At 45.0% G+C, this 22,358-nt stretch overlaps 2 protein-coding genes across 5 annotated transcripts in view; one reads left to right on the forward strand and one right to left on the reverse strand.

The window, feature by feature from the left end:
• The window catches only part of UROS (uroporphyrinogen III synthase), a 22,182-nt gene extending 19,333 nt beyond the window's left edge, over positions 1 to 2,849 (reverse strand). For 2 of the 3 annotated variants that reach the window (XM_075288284.1, XM_075288286.1), the window contains exon 1: positions 2,568 to 2,686. In XM_075288284.1, coding sequence (XP_075144385.1) covers positions 2,568 to 2,637 — 70 coding nt within the window. In that variant the 5' untranslated portion in view covers positions 2,638 to 2,686. Of the gene's footprint in view, positions 1 to 2,567; positions 2,687 to 2,792 lie in introns of those variants that run through there. The other variant, XM_075288285.1, reaches the window with a different exon arrangement.
• BCCIP (BRCA2 and CDKN1A interacting protein) lies at positions 2,821 to 22,354 on the forward strand. 2 transcript variants are annotated; one of them, XM_075288283.1, is made up of 7 exons: positions 2,821 to 3,054; positions 3,675 to 3,749; positions 16,114 to 16,194; positions 16,730 to 16,825; positions 17,761 to 17,948; positions 19,149 to 19,317; positions 22,023 to 22,354. In XM_075288283.1, the coding sequence occupies exons 1-7, from the start codon at positions 2,875 to 2,877 to the stop codon at positions 22,191 to 22,193; spliced, it is 960 nt and encodes a 319-aa protein (XP_075144384.1). In that variant the 5' UTR covers positions 2,821 to 2,874; the 3' UTR covers positions 22,194 to 22,354. The 2 variants fall into 2 exon arrangements, with proteins under 2 accessions (XP_075144384.1, XP_075144383.1); XM_075288282.1 differs by lacking the exons at positions 16,114 to 16,194; positions 16,730 to 16,825; positions 17,761 to 17,948; positions 19,149 to 19,317; positions 22,023 to 22,354 and adding exons at positions 11,158 to 11,299; positions 12,279 to 12,438; positions 12,912 to 14,010.
• The last annotated feature ends 4 nt before the right edge of the window (positions 22,355 to 22,358 follow it).

A 22,358-nucleotide genomic window follows, 5' to 3' on the forward strand; every position in this document is an offset into this window, starting at 1 on the left:
AGAGGGATGCCGCGAAGAAATGCTGAGGCATTGCATTGGCATCCCATAGTGGCTAGCCGCGTGAAAAAGCCACATGGCAGAAAAGGTTTCCGCCATGTGAACTAACCCTTAGTGTGCACTACAGTCATGGAATAAATAGGAGTCAAAAACAAAGAAAGGAAATAATGAGATTGGTGAGATACTGTTGGGATATGTTCACATTGTAGAATTATGCTGACTTGCACTTATCTTGTACTAAATAATACAAGATAACCGGCCTGTGCTCTGCCTCACCCAAATGTGAAATTTACTGTTGTGCATTGTGGGAAAAAAGAAGCAGCTTGTCACTTTTAGGGTGCATTCACACTGAGTAAACGCTAGCTTATTTTGTAGAGTAAAATTACACTTGTAAATTTTGCTATCCCATTGACTTCAATGATATTTTTTTACAAGTGTAAAAATACGCCTGTAAAAAATACGCCTGTAAAATGTAATTGAAGTCAATGGGATAGCAAAATTTACAAGTGTAATTTTACTCTACAAAATAAGCTAGCGTTTACTCAGTGTGAATGCACCCTTAGGGTGCATTCAGACTACGTAACGCCGGGCGTGTATGAGAGCCGTACACGCCGGCATTACGGCAGACTGCCGAACACTTCCCATTCACTTCAATGGGAGCGCTCGTAACAGCGGCGTTTACGAGCGCTCCCATTGAAGTGAATGGGAAGTGTTCGGCAGTCTGCCGTAATGCCGGCGTGTACGGCTCTCATACACGCCCGGCGTTACGTAGTCTGAATGCACCCTTAGGGTGCATTCACACTGAGTAAATGCTAGCTTATTCTGAACGTAAAACACGTTCAGAATAAGCGGCGTCTAAAGCAGCTCCATTCATTTCTATGGGAGCCGGCATACGAGCGCTCCCCATAGAAATGAATGGGCTGCTTCTTTCACTCCGAGCAGTCCCATTGAAGTGAATGGGGAACGCTGGCAATTCCCATTCACTTCAATGGGACTGCTCGTAGTGAAAGAAGCAGCCCATTCATTTCTATGGGGAGCACTCGTATGCCGGCTCCCATAGAAATGAATGGAGCTGCTTTAGACGCCGCTTATTCTGAACGTGTTTTACGTTCAGAATAAGCTAGCATTTACTCAGTGTGAATGCACCCTTACTGTGATCATTGTAGAAGGACGTCCCCATTTCTGCTGCTGGTTGTACTACAAAAAAGACAGGAAAAATCTGCCGTGTGAACGCACCCGAGGGCTGGGTACAGATGGCGGCGTATCACCCGGGAAGAGGTGTAAGGACTGATGGCGGTGTATTACCGGGGACACAGTATGAGGACTGATGGCGGCGTATCACCCGGGACATGGTGTGCGGACTGATGGCGGCATATCACTTGGGACATGGTGTGAGAACTGATGGCGGCATTTCACCCGGGACACGGTGTGAGGACTGATGGCGGCGTATCACCTGGGACATGGTGTAAGGACTGATGGTGGCATATCACCCGAGACATGGTGTGAGGACTGATGGCGGCGTATCACCCGGGACACGGTGTGAGGACTGATGGCGGCGTATCACTTGGGACACGGTGTGAAGACTGATGGCGGTGTATCACCCACGACACGGCGTGAGGACTGATGGCGGCGGATCACCCACGACACGGTGTGAGGACTGATGGCGGCGTATCACCCGGGACACGGTGTGAGGACTGATGGCGGCGTATCACCCGGGACACGGTGTAAGGACTGATGGCGGCGTATCACCCGGGACACGGTGTGAGGACTGATGGCGGCGTATCACCCGGGACACGGTGTAAGGACTGATGGCGGCGTATCACCCGGGACATGGTGTGAGGACTGATGGCGGCGTATCACCCGGGACATGGTGTGAGGACTGATGGCGGCGTATCACCCGGGACACGGTGTGAGGACTGATGGCGGCGTATCACTTGGGACACGGTGTGAGGACTGATGGCGGCGTATCACTTGGGACACGGTGTGAGGACTGATGGCGGCGTATCACCCGGGACATGGTGTGAGGACTGATGGCGGCGTATCACTTGGGACACGGTGTGAGGACTGATGGCGGCGTATCATCCGGGACACGGTGTGAGGACTGATGGCGGCGTATCACCCGGGACATGGTGTGAGGACTGATGGCGGCGTATCACCCGGGACATGGTGTGAGGACTGATGGCGGCGTATCACTTGGGACACGGTGTAAGGACTGATGGCGGCGTATCACCCGGGACATGGTGTGAGGACTGATGGCGGCGTATCACTTGGGACACGGTGTGAGGACTGATGGCGGCGTATCACCCGGGACATGGTGTGAGAACTGATGGTAGCTTATCATTTGGGACAGGACTGTTGGTGGGGAACGAAATGCCTGAAATGACCAAGGTGATTGGGTGAATATGAGTAAATACCCCATAACCAGGTAACTACAGGTGAGCCCTCAGGTGGAAGGATGACATCTGTAAATATTATGTGACACCCTCGGAGGGCCGCAGTATGACAGGCTGCACCCCAGGGACTCTCTCAGGCCGCCGCACAAATCACCTCACGACTACTAGGCCACTCACCGGGCTCGGCCAGGCCTCCCGCGCCACACACAGCCTGTGAGCCCGACCATACGGTATTAGGGGTGTGCATCTCATCCACCACCACAGCTCAGGGACCAGTCAATAATAATGACTATTATATACACCAGGGGAATTACTCGCCTGACATCCATCATTCTATACTGTCACCAGCTATAAGCGGCTTCACAGTGTAAGAGATAATGTGACCCAGCACGGCGCGCACACCCCCGCTTGTCATGTGGTAGCTCCCGGACAGCATCCTGTTTACTTCCGCCCTGAGCACGCCGGGCCCGGACAGCAGCGCAGCATGGCGTCCAGCGCGAAGAGGAGAGCTGTGCCCGAGCAGCAACCACGGCGGAGCCAGCAGCACGACGAAGATGACGAGGAGGAGGACGACATGGAGGAAGAGATGGAGGGAGACGACGACGAGGACGATTCTGACGACATTGAGGACGACGAATCTGAGGAGGACGAGGAGGTGAATGAGGTGAGGAGACGCGCGGGGTCACGTGACGGGCTCTCTGAGGGAAAATCTCCTCAGGCTGTAGAACTACAAATCCCAGCAGCTTTCCTCAGGTCCTAGCTGTTGCGTGAGCTGAAACTGGTGGCCGTGGCTACCAGTCAGAATCAGTCTCTTATTTTTAAGGCCTTTTGGGAAATGAAAGCCGCGTCCTGATTGGTGGCCATGGCTGACTCCTCTGCTGTGCCTCAGGGCTTGCTATAAGTGTCTGATATCTGTAGGCCTTACATCTGGGCAGCACTGGGGCCCCTCACACTTGCTGCTCGGTCAGGTGGTCGCTGACGGCCATAGGAATACAGTGGTCACATCTCTGGGACTAGCTAAGCCCATAGAGGTGGATGGAGAGGGCCGCAGATGTGACCACGCGGATATGGCGGGTGCTAGCCGGCCTACCAAGTGGTCCGGAGACCCCTGTACCCCCGATAGATGCTGGTACCTCCTCTGAGAGCCATCTCCATACTAGGGCTCAGCATCCCCTATTCTGCTATTTCCATAACTGCCATAGAAGTGAATGGGGAGATCCATCCTTATATACGGTGTGTTTGTGTATAGTGACATGGCCGCTAAATTATTTGTTTTCTTTCTAGGAGGTGAATGTTGACTTTGAGGCCCATACAATGTCTGATGGCGACCACGACGGCATCAAGAAACTCCTGAAACAGGTAAGAGCTTACCAAATGCTTCTGCTTTAAATAGACGTCTCTGAAGATGTGATCTGTACATGTCATGTCAATGGGGTCAGTACAGCTTGAAAGTATGGGAATCATTGCAAAATCGCTGAGGAGTCCTTTCATTCTAGATTAGGGTCTCCATTCAGACCTCTATCACTGATTTCTTCTGATACGCCTCCATGACCCGGCCTCTCTTCCTTGGCAGCAAAAACATTTCTATAGTTTCTACAGGATAAAAAGGCTTGGTTGTATAGGAAATAATGGCCATGGGTGGTGTCTGTAATCCAATGTCTATCTCCCGCTACCATAGTTCTGTTCTGTCTCATAATACGGTTATAACTGAGAGAGACAGAAATAGGCATATTATCTGTATAGCCTAGTAGCGGTGGAATATGATGGTGCTATATAAGTAAGCAAAAGATAATTACAGGAAAAAAAACAACTCTAAAATCCTGCTGACTAAAAAAAAAAACTGTAAAGGCAACTATATTTCTTACTCTTATCATGTGACCTATCAGAAGGTTTTGCTATATCTGTGATGTATCAGAAGGTCTGCTGTCTTTTACAACTATTGTGCCTTGTCTGTTGATGATATAAAAAACAATTGCGGAGTATTTCATTATCCTATCTGATGACTTTTGTCTATACATGATCTTATATACTTGTAATACCATCGGCTACAAGCACTTGGGGGGGGGGGGTATAAGCACTTATTTGTATATCTGATGGCAGATTTCAGTGTTGTCTCGCTCTTTCCTTCCCTTCTCTCAAAATGACATGTCTGCAACTCAAGGTCCTGGTGCGGCAATTATTTTTGAGTGGAACCTCTTAGAAGGCAAACACCTTTAAGGTTGAGGCCCCACAATGCGGAAACGCAGCTTTTTGTTTTGTTGCAGATTTTCCAAGAATGGCTACATAAGGAATGGGAGTTCTATAGGAAGTTCTTAACCTTCTACCTTCTGCTCAATCCACTCTTGGCTTTCGCTAAACAAAAACAAAAAAAACAAATTCTGCAACAAAAAAAAAAAGCTGCTTTTCCGCAATAATAATGAATTTTATTTATAATAAATTCCGCAATGTGAGGTCTCAGCCTAAATAGCTATTCTGTCTCCAAATCGCTTATTTTCTTAGTGAGGAATGTGATCTGTGGGGGTCGGACACTGCTCAGATCAGTGTTGCGGCAGCCTGGGTGTTGGAAGCTGCAATTCTCCGAAAACCACTATACCATGAGTATTTGGGTTACTATTTCAGTTACTATTATGATCTTAATTTTTGGTCTTGGCGTTGCGTTGTAATAGGATGCTTAAATGTTCCCATATTACAATGTTGAACCTAAGAGGGATATGTGACTATTGGTCATGTGAAAGTAAATCGATGAAATTTCTGCTGAAATTTTTTCCTACCCATGATAAAAAATCAATATAAATAGAGACAACCAGTTTACATTTCTGTATCGTCCCTGCAGAATGATCATTCCTAGGACTCCCTGTACTTGGTGATCACTAGTAGTAGCCTGACCTTTATATAGAAGACATCTGTAATGTACAGTGTCATTAGTCTGCTAACGTCAGGAAAATCCACTGGGCATCGCCTGAATATGGTGGACCCGTTCGTGGCTGTTTGACATTGGACTTCCAGTTGGTGATCAGTCACTGACTGAAAGTATAATCATGTGGATTTTTGGGAGGAGCACTTGCCCAAGTTTTTGGATTGACTAGTAGTTATGAACATCCATGCTTCACCAGATCTATCCAACAATGTATGCCTCTGTATTGGAATTGGTGCAGGTTAGTCTATTTCCTCCTTTAGGGTAAGACCGTACATAGTGAATGTCCACAGGGATATAAGGCCGCCTTTACCACTGCAAAATATGTCTGGTTGTACTTACGGCTTACTCTCTGCAGTCTCTTATGGCTTTCACACTTTGCATTGCAAGTCACTTTGTGCCGTGGTTTTTTTACAGATCGATGGGATTTTGTAATAATTTGTGCCTAAAATCTGCATGCTGCATTGGATATTTAAGCCCAATTTTGCCCCATTGTCTTTATGAAGGTAACAATGGTTCGGTTGTAATGTCTACAGTCACCCCGGATGGCCAATATTCACAGTATTTTTTAGCATCTGTAGAGAATCAGGTTTGGATACTTCAGAAGTACCAGAAATTAGACAGATATAAATGTGTACCAGGTTCGGTCCTGAATGTCATCTTGTAAGGGTTTGTCCACACGCAAGAATCTGTCACTTATTTTTAGGTGAATTCGATCACCCATTGTATTTAATGGGCACCATGAATGTCTTTTCCACCACCTTTGGGTTTGCAAAACCTGCACATGAGCAACAAATGCCAGGCAGCAGAAAGCCTTCATTGCTTGTTTCACAAGTTTTGTAAAATTCTTCTTTTTTACATGCATGCACACGTTTGCTCTCTGCCTTCCGTCTCCTCACTGTCTTGCCAGTTTCTGGCTCTGTTTGCCTTGGCAGGAGCTTCCATTTTTCTTGGGCGTGTTTGCATTTAAAGCTTTAACTTTGGCTTTTCTATCCTGCAACTCTTCAGCTTGACGCGCCTTTTTCTAAGACTCCAGGAGAGGTTTTTCATGAAGGTTCAGAGTTATTGCAGGGCTCCATCTCGTCCTGGTCCACTTCACATTCATCTGGTTTGCTTTGTTGGTTCTAGGTTTCGGTATAAGAGTGAGGAGGGGGGGGGGGGGTGTTTGCTGCAGCTGCAGGACTCCTCCCAGCCAAAAAGCTACTTATGCTCTTAAAGGAGCACTCCAGACAAAGCTGCTTCACAGTGCTATAGTGGATGCAGGATTGATGGAATATCAGACATAGATTTCCTCGGGGATACTTGTGTTGTGTGCTGCCCTCTCAGGGCCTGCAAAAAGTGGAGCAGCTTTTCCCTGAAGTGTTGGGGTTAATTGGTTTGAGGTCCCAAACCTCAACATCATAAGGACACGCTCCTGGTTTAGAGGCCCCAAACCTGGTGACAGGTTTCCTTTAAAAGTTGCCCTGAGAGAGGTTGTGCGTAGGGCGTATAGGCACTAAACTGGCTTTATTATAAATGTACAACATGCAAATCCAGAAAATGACTTGTGCAAATTTGCAAAAAAATGAAAAAAAAAAATGAAAAAAACCCCCCCCAAAAACCCTATACAATTCTTGGGCCAAGTTCACATGCTGCAGATTTTGCCTGTAGAAAGTCCACAGGCAAAGTCTGTAGCAGATAACAGGATAATACAAGTGAATGATTTTGCACGATCTTATCTGCTTGTCCTTCGTATTGAGTACAGATTTTGACCTTAAATCTGCACATTGTCCATTCTGTCGCGGGTCAATTGCGATGTCTTGAGTCAAGCAAATCCACAAGTCATCTGTTGTGGATTTTTCTCCGGATTGCTCACCTATCCAAAATTCAGGAATTGGAAGTGACATCGCAAAGAAAAAGTAAGAAGATTTCCTTCATTGTATAATGACATCATAGCCGGGTATCAGAGGATGGACACGGAGGGCTCCCAAATCATCCTGCAGGTAATTATTGTACCATATATATATATATAGTAATAATAATATATTTACATTTTTTTTGTTTATTTGCAGTGTAATATGATATAATCGTATTACGAATTGTTCAGTTTCATGTGGCAATAAATTTTTCTTTTTTTTTTTTTTTTTTTTTCTTTTTCTGACTTTCAGATGAGGTCCTGTCCTGTGCTTGGAGACACTGAAGCAGGGCACAGGTCTACTAGTCACTGCGTCCCAATTGGGACAGACTATCCCAACGTGACTAGAGGGATCAGTGAGTAAAGAGGTTACGTGAATGGTTTAGTTTTAAAGTTAATCTGTCAGGTCAGTTTGGGACTAAAACAACACAAGTCCTTAGAGTCCGGGGGTTTAGTTTCCTAAATCAACCTTTATACTTTATACTAAGTCTCACCGGACTCCTCTTTGGTGCTCCTGGCGCCTGTGTTATTATTCAGTGAAGCTGAGGACGCACACGCCAGATATGGGGCATGCACGTTAAAGATTAAGTGCAATCCTCCAACTTCAAGGTTTTGTCCAGGATAACTGGATTTTTTTTTATATGAGGCCGGGGAGGAAAAAAAACCAAAAACCTTACCCATCCTTCATATCCTAGTGTCTCCCATGACTGTGTCGGTCCTGATTCTCTGTTGTCTTGTTTTGGCATAAGTCCCCCACCGTGTGTGACCGCTGAAGCCAAGTTAAGATACTGCTGAAACATCACCTGTGTGATCCCGTGCCCTTGGTCTCAGTGTCACATGACCTCAGAAAACAACACACCGGAGCAACAAGACTGGACGCCAGAGCGGCAAGGGCAAAGAAGTATGATGGTTTATGTTTTGTTATAGTTTCACCTTCCCAAGCCTCAATAAAAAAATCAGGATATCCTGGACAATCCCTTTCAGTAAAGACCTGTGCCGGCAGGAGGCGTATAAAGCTTTGTTATTGAGGACACAGATGACTTTATTTCAGGGTGATTTGGGACACCACCCCTGTTCTGTAAGGACCTGTAGGTAGTTTACAGACATGGTCTCTTTTCAGGCCTTATTTTTCAAAATTGTCTCAAGCAAACCAATCATGGTGATCACGAAGTCTGGAAAGGAAGGCTGTCCTATGGTTGGTCGCTATGGGAAGCAAAGATTCCTTTTATGATATGATATTTTTCTAGCCAGTGACTGAGGAAGACTTGTGAGACGGGTTCCTCAAATACATGATGAAAAGTGGAGCCGCTTCTTTGAAAATCCGCATAAGGGCATATTATAAGGAGCCAAGTTCTAGCAGCCGGAGGTAATGAATTCTCCAGAGGAGCAGAGCCGCACCGAAACAGTCAGAGGCTCAAGAGAGATGTCTTGGATCATTTTTGGCCTACTGTCACAGCCTGCTATGGAAAGGGCATGGTTTGAGGAACACAACGACAAACTTGTGTCTCCAGATTCCAGTCTCATCGAGCATCTTAGGGATCTGCTGGAAAAACAAGTCTGGTCCATTGAGGTTGTATCTTATGAGACTTAAAGAACCAGCTGCTGATGTTTTGGTGCCAGATCCTACAGGACACCTTCCAAGGACATGCATGGCCCATATCTTTTTCAGAACAAGAGGGATGTTTTGGTGACCATAAGATGCCTATGGTTGGTCACTTATCACTAATGATACTCTATGGACATCCTAAATCTTCTCTAAATCTTCATCACACAACTTTTACTTCCTTCAAAACCAAAGTTTTTGTTTTTTTACTAAAATGAGCATTTTGTTGTGATTCCATTTTTCGGACGTGGCAGTGTGGGTCACCACTGCTCAGTGCCGAAATCCAAGGTATTGCCGGACGTTGCTCCTCCAGAAGATGTGAAATATTGCAGGAATCTCATATGGACACCCCAGTGGGAAGAAGGTCCTGAATCCTAGTTTATGGCCCTGTGATGTCTCACTATGTGTGTAAAAATAATGTAGAATATTTTGTACTATATAGTGGCCTATTAAATGTTAATTTGCTTCATTTTGAGGTCTTTCTGGTCTTCTTAGTCCTAAAATGGCACCTGGAGACGAAGGGGGTGATGCATAAACATTGTCATAGGACACTACATAAAGAGCTGTCATTTATTTTTTTCCCCCCCTTTTGACTTATTTCCGCACGGTTTTCTGCATTTCAAAGCAAATTTACACCAAATTCCGCTATTTGTTGGATTTGGATGCCAATTCGCTATGGAAATTCTCTGCAGTTTGTGAACTTGGCTGTAGATATATGTGATGCGCACCTTAACCTGGAATCTGACCCCACAATATATTACATCTAGGTCACACCATGATCAGGTTCACATACCGCTACCATATAACACATTCACCAGGATGACTTTGACATGTTTAACCCTTGCATTGCTTTGCGTTTCTTGCATTATTACTGCTGCTTTGACTGTGCTCTAGCCTAGGACTACTACACCCAGAAAACCTGACCATTCATGGCGGCCATAGTTGGATAGCACTGCGGTAGGCAATAGTAATGTCACTGACGTCATTTCCATACATATTAGATAAACCCCTTGATTTTGGCAAGACCGGCCCACTATCTGTATCTTGGTATCCTGATTTTTACGCGGAAGGCAGAGGGAGTTCAGGCGTGTTGGATTTCAGCAGAATGTTGTAGTTCACCTGTCTGACCATTTTTTTTTTAATTATTTTATTTTTATGTTTTTTCAATATCTAAGGGCATTTCTGAGAACGCTGGCACCTGTTTCCTCTCTCAGCGCTAGGGCTAGTCCCGGAGGACTAAGTAGGTCTCTATTGTAGATTTGGAAACGGGAGCTCTGTCTGTACTTCTGCAGCTTCTCTCTTTCTCTTTGGCATTTTGCAGCTTCTCTCTTTGCCTGCTATACTGCAGCTGGCTGATAGCACACAATGAGCCGCAGGTCACATTTAACTAGCCTTTTGTAAATGTCATGTCCTCGGATGACATCCATTGCTTGGCACCTGGGGTTGGGGGCACTGGTCGTGTGCTCGACTTGATATACTGCTCCATAAAAACACATACAGTATTAGTATTTCCTTTGTTTCCTGCTCTCTGTCTTCACAGTAGTCGCCGTGCTCACAAGAACTTACAATCTATGAGAAAATAAGGGGGTTTGCCAAAGTTAAAGGGATTTCAGACTAAAATATTGATGATCTATTCTAAGGAAAGGTCATCCATATCCTATTGATAGAGGTTTGTCTCCCCCCACCAAACAGAGCAGGAAGCAGATAGCACTGTTCGTTGTGTAGTGGCCAGACAAGGTACTGCAGAACAACTCCAATTCAATTGAATGGGAGTTTAGCTGCAGTTACTCAGGGCAGCCACTACACTGCTAACATTGCTGTCTGCTTCCTGCTTAGATCTCTGTATTAGAACAGATGATCTATTTAATGTTCATGGTCCTTAAAGGGAGTCCCAGTTTATCACCCTCACCCCACAGATAAATTAGGGTCACCTGAATCAACCTGCGTTTTTCCCTTGTGAATCACTGTCTAGCCACTCCTATACAATGGTTATAATTGACCTCCATCCCCAATATAACAATGTTATGATCGTGGGGTCCCAAACTTGGGACCTTACTGCGGGTCCTGAAACTAAAAGGAATCCTTGACAGTAAACACATGTAGTTGCGCTAGTCGCCATGAACAAGGAGGAGATCTTCAGACTTTTTGTTTTTCCATGTGTGGATCCTCACTGGAAGCGTCTCTATACATGTCACCCCCATTGGAGGGTGTAGCCACATGTGGTAAGTACCTTCAATATAATGGATTAACCTTTGTGCATCTAGGATCATATTTAAGGCAGTTATTTTACATGGATTTTTATTATTTTCTTGCTTTTGTAATTAACGTTTTTGCTTTTTTGTTTACTCTTTTGCAGATTGAAGCCCATCCTGTATTATGGGATACATCAGAGATCGGGTACAATGACCGCCAATTAAAGGATGAAGCCTGGAATACCGTCTGCCGAAGTCTGTACCTGAACTGGGATGGTCTGCCAGAGAAGGAGCAGGGGATTATCGGTAAGTGTCACCTCTTTAAAAGGGATCCTATAATTCAGATGGCATTTTTTGTGCCTAACACGTTGGAATAGCCTTAAGAAAGGCTATTCGTCTCCTACCTTTGGTTGTCTTCTCCGTGCCACCGTTCCATAGAAATACCGGTTTTCGCCGGTATTGAGTTAACTCACAGCACTGGGGGCGGTCCTCAGCACTCAAACAGAACAGGGGGCGTCCCCAATGCTGCCAGAAAACTCTCCAGTGATGCCTCCATCTTCTTCAGGAACGTCGTCTTCCGGTGGAGGTGGTGAAAAAGGTAGGCCTCGGGCAGAGCCTACTGCGCATGTCCGCGGCCAAGAGAAGAATGGCCGCTTACACAGTATTAAGCAGCCATTTTCTTGTGGCCAGTGGCCCATCCCCAGTACTTCAAGAGAACTCATTTGCATCCTGGCGAAAACTGGTATTTCTACGGAACGGCGGCGCGGAGAAGAAAACAAAAGGTAGGAGACGAATAGCCTATTCCGAAGTGTTAGGCACAAAAAATGCCATCTGAATGATAGGATCCCTTTAAAGAGGTTGTCCAGGAACTAGTAAAGTTGGACACTGATGACCTATCTACAGTATAGGTCACCAGTGTGAGATTGCTCAAAGTCTTACAGCAAGACCCCTGCCCTGATCAGTTGTTTTGCTCAATGGAAGCCATATACCAGGTATACAGCTGGAACTAATACTTACAGTGCTGCAGTTCCCGGCGTCACCACTATATAGTGTATGGAGCTCCATACATTTCCTGTCCGTGCATTGTAGTGAGGAAACTGCAGCTGTACTCTTTCACTTGAGAAATAGTTCCGTCTGTATACTTGTTGTATACTTCCAGTGGGCGACACCTCTGACTGATTCGATACTGATGCTCTTTGCGATCTCCTGGACAACCCCTTTCATTATGCCTTAATATCAAAAAGGTGCCCATTTTCTTTTCTAATACTTTATGTTGTATTTGTAGAGGTTGACCTCAAGAACAAATGGCGCATTGTGCTTAACAAGTTCATAAAGGAATTGGCCAAAGAGCAACGGAGCAGCGCATTCGCTCTGTCAAAGCGCAAGCCATACGTATACAGGAAGGAGATGATGTTCCTTACAACTAGTGGGGAGATACTGAATATGTAAGTATTACTTAGAAAATACAGCAGGGTAGCAGAAGCTTCTAAAGAAAGAGACATCTCTACTATAGACCCCTCTGTTCCAGCGATGAGGCTCCGGTCCATTTTCAAAGACCGGAACTGCAACACAATGAGAGAAGGGCTCTTTAGACGCTTATGCAGTGTTCACTCTAGCGCCGCTGTCCGCCCTTTGGGTTTCCGTCCTAACCCTGGAGAAACTGCATAGGGGACGGCTTGCCAGCGGTTAGTTTGAAAACCCATTCGTTTTAATGTTCGTATGCGGCCTCTCTGCCGTAAAACTTTTTTTCCCACGGACACAAAGTTGGACACGTATGACTTGTGTCCGTAAAAAAAAATGGTTTTGCCGCAGAGAGGCCGCATACGGACACCGATGGTTTGCTTTAAAAACCCATTCAAATTTAATTTCGCCCTTAAGTGCAATAACTAGCGGTTTGTTGTATTGTCTTTCACATTAGGTCTAACCTGGATGCCGAACCCGAATTGCCCAAGACAGCAGAAAAACAGGGCAAGAAAGACCCCGTCAAAGGTTCCTCCTCGCAAACTGGGAAGGGATCCAAACGTAAAGGCAAGAAGAACTCGGTGGTGATCTTACCTCCGCGCCCTCCCAGAATGAGGAAGAGACGTGTGGTCCGCAGTAGGGCTTTCATCTCGGAGCAGGTGGATGCGGGGATTCTGACCCTTTTGCAATCCAAAGCTGCCGAAGACAGTCTTAACAACTTTGGCCGTGTCGTGGCAGCTCAGATACGCCGCTTGCCGCTTCACAGGCGTGCTGACTTCATGGCGTTTGCCCTCAACTCTGTGGAGTTTTTTCTCCCACCCTATAAACCCCCTGCGGTTGATATCTTGGTGTCTAGCCTTCGGGAGGTGTGCACAGAGCCACCATGCAGCTCTCACTCAGATGATTCCTAGACCCTGTTCTGTACCCTGGGACAATCCAGTCCAGGCACCTCCTGCTTTTATCTCCTCACTCCAATGTATTTTTGTATTTTCGTCCTCCTTTTAAGGGTATGCCTTGTGTGAACATACCCTAACTCTGTGCCCTGAGTCACCTTTGTTCCACCATGTGTAAGCCAGTTTTCCACTACATAGTACCGACTCTTCTCTGTAGGAACTCTGTATAGCAAAGTACCTGATTCATGTAGCCGGTTGTCATCTGTGCTGAGCATTGTTTGGGCATGTGACCTTCTCGTACCGCTTTGGCTCCCTTGGTCCGTAGCCTAAAGCAGGTACTAAGAGAAACGCCAAGTACTTTGCAGTACTTTTTTGCAGTTGAGAAATGCCAAAATCATGTCAAGGTGCGCTGAAGTGGTCCGGTACCGCACAGTGGATAAAGGGGCTTTAGATTCCTCCTCTTTTTTTGTCTTATGTTACACAAGTCCAGATAAAGAAGGATGTATTGATTATGTCGCAGATGTCAGGGATGGATTTAGGTACATTTTTGTATGTTATTTAGTGGAAATCTGTACCCTGGATGTGGGTGGGTCGGGCATTTTGTAAAAATATATTTTATTTATGATGTTGTTTGTGCTTTTTGGAATAAACATTTGGAAAGTTGTCATTTTGTGCTTTTTATTGTATTGTGTTACCTGCGGCACCTTCCTATTTGATGCATAGAAGGTTTCAGATTCCAGCGGACGACTTCGTTCTAGTATTAGTTCTGATAACATTTGTCCCATTGCATTAGATTTGCGTAGTGTATGAGATATTAAGCCCGTATGATTAACCTGAAACAGGAGTACAAATGGTTAAAAACAAAACAAGACGACTTAGAGTTTTGCACTGGACTTGCACATTTGTATTGGACTGCCCACTGCAATGGAAGCATGTAGGCAAGACAGCAACTCTTACACCACTGTCTGACTTCTGTACAACATACAGCTCTGCCTCTTAAAGGTTAATGACTTCATCAGCTGGGGTGTTTTTGTTTTATTGGGGGGGGGGGGTGTTCCTATAACCAAAGGGGGCCTTTTCCACCCAACAATTTTTTTCCCCCCATCCTTCAATAGCTGCTGCTCCACTGATTCCAGCTCAGTTGGAATTTTTTCTCTATCCCCCACCATTCCTGAGTAATTGATGCTATCTAGACTCTCTAATATCAAGTGGACGATATCAGGGAGGAGTAAGCAAAGGGGTGTGGCTTGGAGCTCCAATCAGAGGCAGACAGTATCACAGTTCAGAGTCACGCCCCCCTTGTCTGCTCCGCCCAGACACCAGCCACTTGATATTAGAGAGTCTAGTTAGTTTATCAGACATTGAATAGCCCAGCATCGATTACTCCGGAATGGTGGGGTCTAGAGAGAAAATTCCAACTGCGCCAGAACCAGCACCTAATCACTTCCGTAATAGAATATAAACAATAATTGCAATTTTCTACACAAACACTTTTTTTTTTTTTCCTTTGTCCAAGAAAACAAGGACTGTAAGACAGCAGCTGAAAATGCTGTTTCTGCAATGTGTGGCCTTAGCCTTAAATGTTTTGTCTAGTTTAGTTCACACAACTTAAAACTCTGGTCCTCTTTCAAGAGCTGGAAGTGGCTGCAAAGAGGATCCAGCAGTGCAATGACAGACCCTTGATTTTAGTTAGAGCTATGTAATGCTTTATTTCACCTGTGGAGGCACTGTTGAGAAAATGAACACTTATTTCAAGGTTCCCCCGCAAATTACAGCTGGTCATTGGGGGTGCAATAGCAGGACAGTTGTCCATGAGCATATTTTTAGGGAACCCTTTTAATGAAAAAGATAGTACAAAGTGAATAGCCCCTTAAACTGAGATACTGAGCACTCAGCTATGCGTTTGTTCACATGGGACTTTCTCTGACTTTGTACGCAGGAGGTAATAGTAGTAGTGATGAAATATCAGGATCCATATTACCTGAATAGTTGAGGATTTAGAACCCCTTAAGCTCTTAAATTGGATTGTTTATAAGGATTCTTTAGGATGAGGCCACACGTTGCGGAAACGCAACTTTTTTTTTTTTCGTGAAAATTTTGCTGCGGTTTTTGGAGCCAAAGTCAGGAGGGGCTTCAAAAGGAAGGGGAAATATATAGTAAGTTTTTAAACTTGTACCCTCTCTTCAATCCACGCCTGGCTTTGACAATAAAAAAAAGCTGCGTTTCTGCAACGTGGGGCCTTAATCTTAAAGACATTTCAGTTGCTGGCCTCTCATTAGTTTTTAGAGGGTTACATCACAAAACCCTTAAAATTCAACACAAACAGTCCTTCGGATGCTTATTTTATGCTGTGAAGTGCACCTCTACTTTATCTTCACTTACAAATCTGTCTTGAGAAACAAGAGAGACTTGCAGATCAGTGAGGGGATCAGGTTGCATGCTTCCCATAGAAGTCTATGGAAAGGGGCCATGGTGGTAGAGGCAGAGACACGCACAGAAATATGATGCTGCAGCTTCTAGTGAGTGTTTTATCTCACCACAGTGCTAGATTTCCAGCTACACAGGATAGTAGTGTCCTCCATGCTGCAACTGCCTCTATATATGTTATATGGGAGACATAGGAGCTAGGCTTAACCCACCAGTTCAGTGACTACAGACAGACGTGGGATCGTGCAGAGAGCAAAACTGATTTAAAAAAAAAGTGCCATAGTTGCTGCGTTCTGTGTGCTTGCCCCTTTACTAATCTTTCACCCCCTTTCTATCTAGCTGTTTCTGAAGGCCCATGTGAACACCACGGAGTTGGCAGATCTCCTCATTCAACAAAACCACATTGGAAGTGTCATTAGGGTAATGTGTATTTTTTTTAATGTCGTTTTTTAAATTTATTTTTATTTTTAAAAGGATTACAATTAAAGATAACGCCCATAGTGACCTATCATTACATCCACTGCTGGCGATAGACGACATCACATCTTATCTCCTCTCCTCTGCTCAGAGCCTATCTAGAGATCTCTCCCATAGTCCTCACTGGATGGGCTCCGGACTATTGCTGCCTATGGCTATGCTGTAAAGCAGATCACTAAATGCAGTGAAGAGAGCAGAGGAAAAGCTCCGGCAAGATGGCCGCCCCCATAATCCTGTACAGAAAGTAGAATAAAAAAAATCTACAATCAGAACATAAAAACAGATTTTCAGTAATTTTATTTATTTTCAAAATTCTGCTGATTGCCCTTGGAAACAGACCACCGGTTCCCCTCCCCACCATTACTTGTCCAATTTTTGCTGGTAGCACAAAAATAACAGAATTTAATTTTGGACCTGATTCTGTGTATCCTGTGCGTTTCCACGAAATAAATCCTGGTTTTGTATTGTGCCCCTCTAGCAAGCTGAAAGTATGGAGGAGATGGATGATGATGGTGATGAGGACTACGACCATGTTTTCGGCTTCATTAGTCTTCTGAACTTAACTGAGAGGAAGGTAAGTGTCCATCGTCTGTTCTGTCTGCTAGTTCTATCTGTACCTTCCCTTGCTGTCCCTCTGGTCACCATTACACCTCTCCATGTCACCATAGGTAGCTAGTGTTTTATGCTGTTCCGCAGCAGCTAGCTTGTGTTTTATGCTGTTCAGCAGCAGCTAGCTACTGTTTTATGCTGTTCCGCAGCAGCTAGCTTGTGTTTTATGCTGTTCCGCAGCAGCTAGCTTGTGTTTTATGCTGTTCCGCAGCAGCTAGCTTGTGTTTTATGCTGTTCCGCAGCAGCTAGCTTGTGTTTTATGCTGTTCCGCAGCAGCTAGCTTGTGTTTTATGCTGTTCCGCAGCAGCTAGCTTGTGTTTTATGCTGTTCCGCAGCAGCTAGCTTGTGTTTTATGCTGTTCCGCAGCAGCTAGCTTGTGTTTTATGCTGTTCCGCAGCAGCTAGCTTGTGTTTTATGCTGTTCCGCAGCAGCTAGCTTGTGTTTTATGCTGTTCCGCAGCAGCTAGCTTGTGTTTTATGCTGTTCCCCAGCAGCTAGCTTGTGTTTTATGCTGTTCCCCAGCAGCTAGCTTGTGTTTTATGCTTGTCCGCAGCTGCTAGCTTGTGTCTTATGCTGTTCCCCAGCAGCTAGCTTGTGTTTTATGCTTGTCCGCAGCAGCTAGCTTGTGTTTTATGCTGTTCCGCAGCAGCTAACTTGTGTTTTATGCTGTTCCGCAGCAGCTAGCTTGTGTTTTATGCTGTTCCGCAGCAGCTAGCTTGTGTTTTATGCTGTTCCGCAGCAGCTAGCTTGTGTTTTATGCTGTTCCGCATTCGGGGAGGGTTTTTTTTTTTCCTTTGTTTCCCTGAAACAGCGCCACTCCTCTGCATTGGCTGCACCTGGTATTGCATCACAGTCCCAATCAAGTGCATAATGTACAACATTCTTTTTCCTTACCTTTTAGGGTACTCCATGTGTGGAGCAAATAAAAGAACTGATACTGAGCCAATGCGAGAAGACCTGCGAGCAGAGCACCGTGGAACAGTTAGATAAGATATTAAACGACAACAGTAAACCGGTCGGCCTCCTCCTGAGCGAGCGATTCATTAACGTCCCCGCTCAGATCGCTCTGCCCATGTACCAGCAGCTGCAGTAAGTCTCATCTCCTTCTTTCCTTTGAACATTTTACTTTTTTTCCCCCTGTATTATTTTCCTCCTCGGTTGGCATCAAAGATGTCATATAAATGTAAATGTCTGGCTGGAAATTCACAGATGTCACAATGACGCCGATGTGATAAGTGGCGACAAGATGTCTTCTGGTTGTGATCAAAAGGAACAATTCTCATTTATTTATTGACCCACCGCACACTCACAAGCGCAGCAGATACTACGGCGTATTCTATTAGTTATTGGTAGATTTTGTGTTACCTTGTTACATTATTATTGCGAGATCTTATTTGTATTTCTTATCTTGTTACATTGTTAGTCATAATAATAATTATTATTTATTGATTTTTCTTATATTCTTTGTAACGGTCTAGTCAGCTTTGCATGCTGATATGCTCGGTGATGGTTCGCACCATGTCTGGACCTGATAATTCAGAACATTTGATGATCTGACATTCATAGGAATTGGCTGTGGCTCTGTCCCGTTCATATGAATGGCCTTAGCCTTTGACTATGTTGTGCAATTTCTTTCTGTCATAGCTCTGTCTCAGTGTAATGTGCGGCCGATCCTGCTGGAGAGACTTGGCTTACAGCCTGTAATTTAATAGGAAGCTGCCAGGGATACGCGGCGCTCTTATCGCCAACGTTTTATTCTCTTTTTCCATATCTGTGAATTTATTAAAAATGTGCATTTTGTTTTTAATCCAAATTTTCTATACAAAACATAAAATATGTCTGCAACCACCACTAGGGGGAGTGACTGCTGACTGTGTCTCTATTACTGGTACTATATGCAGTGAGCTCCCTCTAGTGGAGGCTGAGGGGACTCTGAATTTTATCTTGTAACTTCATTACTAGGCATTTTGCTGGGACTTGTAGTTCCACAGCAGCTGGAGAGCCACAAATTGGACACTGGTGATTTCTCTGGCAGTCGATTTGCTTTCCTAGGAGCAGTCACTGTCAAAGAGCCTCGTCCATTGATTTTCGCTGTGTGGGTGAAGTTTGTTGGGAAGACGCAGCGCCTCCTCTTGGTCGCTTCACGATGGACATCTAATATCTTATTGATACTTCATGTTCCAGCGTTCCCTAATTTGAGGCAACTTGTACAATGTAATAATTTGTTTTGTGAAATATTATCACCCATAGGGGGCGTCGTAATTGTTACCTCTTAATCTCCTCCAACAGGAAAGAACTGGCCGATGCACAGAGAACCAATAAGCCCTGTGGGAAATGTTATTACTATCTCCTCCTAAGTAAAACCTTCACGGAGGCGGCAAAGAAATCTGGAGGACCCGGATCGCAAGCGAAAGAGGAATTGATGTTTGCAAATGCAGAGGAAGAATTTTTGTACGAGGTAAAACATGATTGGATTGTTTAAAGGAGTGTTCTCCCTTTTAAAGGGGTTTCGGGACTTATATATGTGATGGTTCAGCGTCTGACAACCGCGACCCCTACAGATCAGCTGGTTTAAGAAGCCTCAATGTTCTGGTCACTTCACATAATATCAAACAGCACCATACAAGTCATAGAGGCTGTACTTGGTATTGCAGTTCTGCCCCATTCACTTGAATGAGACTGAGCTGCTGCTGGACCATGTGCCTGATGAACGTGACATCATCTTCCTGTGTATTTAGGACCCACACTGATCACTTAGCGATAACCACTTCAATATACAAGTCCTTAAAAACCTCTTTACATTTAAGAAGTGGGCAGTGATACATAATATACATCCGTATGCTGGGAAAGCTGGATGACAACTGATATGGTTGCTATGTTAACTCCAACTCAGCTTTCCCAGATTCCTGAGCAGCACATTGGCTTAAATAGGAGCCAAAGTGGAAGTGTGATATATTACTAAGCTATTTGACATTCAGGAATCCGGGAAAATTGAATGGGACAAGTGAAGTGAACCTAGAATCGCAAGGTGCTTACACATTAAAGGGGTTTTCTGAACAGCAGTTTTTATACTATCTACAGGACAGGCTATTACTATTGAATCTGTCGGGGTCCGACACCCGGACCCCTCACCAATCAGCTGATCCAGATGCCAGAAACTTCTTCTGTGGCCAGGGCTGGAAAACCTTTTTAACATCCTGCCAGGAATCCAAAGCTCGTTGCAAACAATTATAGGAGCCCCGGGTTAGATCATGTGTGGGTTCACCCTAATACATTATTAGAGGAGAGGCCCAAACTCATTGTATACATCGAGAATCTCCTGCCTGCCACCACTAGAGGAAGCTTGAGCTCTGTGTCTAGTCTATATGCAGTGTGCTCCCTCTAGTGGTGGATACAGGAAGTCAGAATTTTATCATCAGTCTCTCCTTTCAGGAGGTTTGGAGCTCTGAATGCTATAAACACATATAAAATTAAATGAACATTATAAAAGTAAAAAAAAAAAAATATATTGAGTTGACAATCTGACAGTCAGCCCCATACGCTCTGCACTGCCAGACACTGGTGTTGTTAAGGTTAAATATTCTGTATCAATACATGGGAAAGCTGGGTGGTTACCTGCAGTGAAATTCCCTGGTTTTTCCACTTGTAACGGCCCTTTCACATGGAGTTTACGCTCAGTGTATTTTGTACATTTTACACGTGTAAAAAGTAGTTAGCCATTGAGTTCAATGGCTTTTTCGTATAACGCGCGTCTTTTTGCATAAACTCCATGTGAAGGGGCCCTAAGGGCGCCAGCACTCTGTATAACCTGCTGTCATTTCTATATTCAGCAGGTTCCAGTGATTTTTTTTTTCCCTGCCCCCGCCCCCTCTATCCGGCTTAACAAGGTTTTAATAAGGTCATAAAATATGTTCTTGAGCAGCGGCATCATCCGTGTATCACATGAGGCCCTCGCACGTCTAATGCACGCTCAATTACATTTAATTAAAAGTGTATATTTAATCGACCTGTGAGTCCCCAAGTCCTGCACGTCATTAGGTAGTTACAGCCGGAGCGTGCAGGAATCTGAATGATGGACTGGTGCGTTCAGAGAAGGACTAGAAATCCCAGCATGTCCGGTCCAGGCTGGGGGGGGGGGGGTAATCTCCGGTTGGTCTGACTAATTGCACCTGGTCACTTATGTCCCCTGCAGTGGCTACTACTGGGGAAAAGTAGTATTGCACCCTGCTGGATATTGTGCAACTCGGTCCTCGTACGTATCTGAATAATGTAGGAATGGTGCGATAGATATGTAATGTAGGCGACTGCACATGACCACGAAAGTGTAGCAAGATTTTGCTGGATTTTTAAGCCAAAGCCAGGAGTGGATTGAGCAGAAGGGAGAAGTACAAGAAGCTTCCTACATATTTCTCATTCCTGTTGTAGCCAGTCTTGCTCAATTTGCAACTAAAGCAGCTTTTCCACAATGTGTGGCCTGTGCCTTAAAGGGATTCTCTGGGATTTAAATATTGATGGCTTATCCTTAGGCTAGGTAAGTGACTCCGGTGCAGGGTCTGACACAGATCAGCTGATTGCAACAGCACCCTGAAACGTGCACACGTGTTCTCTGTGCAATGACCGGTGCTCGATACGTGCAACTTATAACAGACCCCTTTCACCCCTTTCTAGTGTTGGAGTTTCCTGATGGGAATGCTATGTACCAACAGGACAAGGCAACATGTCATCGTTCTTGGTGACATGGGACTGGCCTCGCAACCCTCATTTGGCCTGCCCACTCACCCGACCTCAACCCCATAGAGCATTTATAGGATGCTGTGGATACCAGTGTCTGCTCCATGAATCCATCGCCAACTGCATGGATCAGTATCCCCCCAGAACTCTTTCAACACCTTGACTCCTCGTGGAGTCCATGCCTCCTCGTCTTGCTGCAGTTATCTGGGCTCACGGAGGGGCGACCTGCTCTTAATGGCGCATCCGGTATATTCCCATGACTTTTGCCACTCAGTGTATATCCCCCATTCCTTTTGTAGCCATTCTTGGCTTTGGCTCAAAATACTGCGGTCTTCAACAACAACAACTAAAAACAGCTGCATCTCGGCAACATAGGGCCTCGGCCTTAAGGCAAACCCTGTATCTCTAAGCTTGTACCTTTTCCCTTTGCAGAATGCAGTCCTGAAATTCAACTACTCGGTGCAGGACGAGTGCGACTCCCAGCTGGGAGGAAAGTGGTCTTTCGACGACGTACCCATGAAACCCCTGAGAACGGTCATGTTGGTCCCAACAGCCAGTATGAACTCCATCATGGAGAAGTTCAAGGAACATCTGTCAGTGTGAATGGTCTCCTGCCTGTCCTTACAATCCTTCTAGCAGCCGTTGTCCTGATCAATTTGCAGCTTTTTCTATCCGTCAGAATTACATTTCTGAATTTATATTTTATTACTATTTTACCAAGACAGAAAAAAATATACAAAAAGTGAGAATCTGCCACTGTCCTATTCA

This window comes from Leptodactylus fuscus, chromosome 10 (genome assembly GCF_031893055.1).
Source record: "Leptodactylus fuscus isolate aLepFus1 chromosome 10, aLepFus1.hap2, whole genome shotgun sequence".
In the NCBI taxonomy this organism is placed as follows: Eukaryota; Metazoa; Chordata; class Amphibia; order Anura; family Leptodactylidae; genus Leptodactylus; species Leptodactylus fuscus.

Coding starts and splice junctions, on each gene's coding strand:
- BCCIP (XM_075288282.1), top strand. CDS start 2,875: ATGGCGTCCAGCGCGAAGAGGAGAGCTGTGCCCGAGCAGCAACCACGG. Junction 3,750..11,157: donor TCAAGAAACTCCTGAAACAG/GTAAGAGCTTAC, acceptor ACTCTTTTGCAG/ATTGAAGCCCATCCTGTATT. Junction 11,300..12,278: donor GAAGGAGCAGGGGATTATCG/GTAAGTGTCACC, acceptor TTGTATTTGTAG/AGGTTGACCTCAAGAACAAA.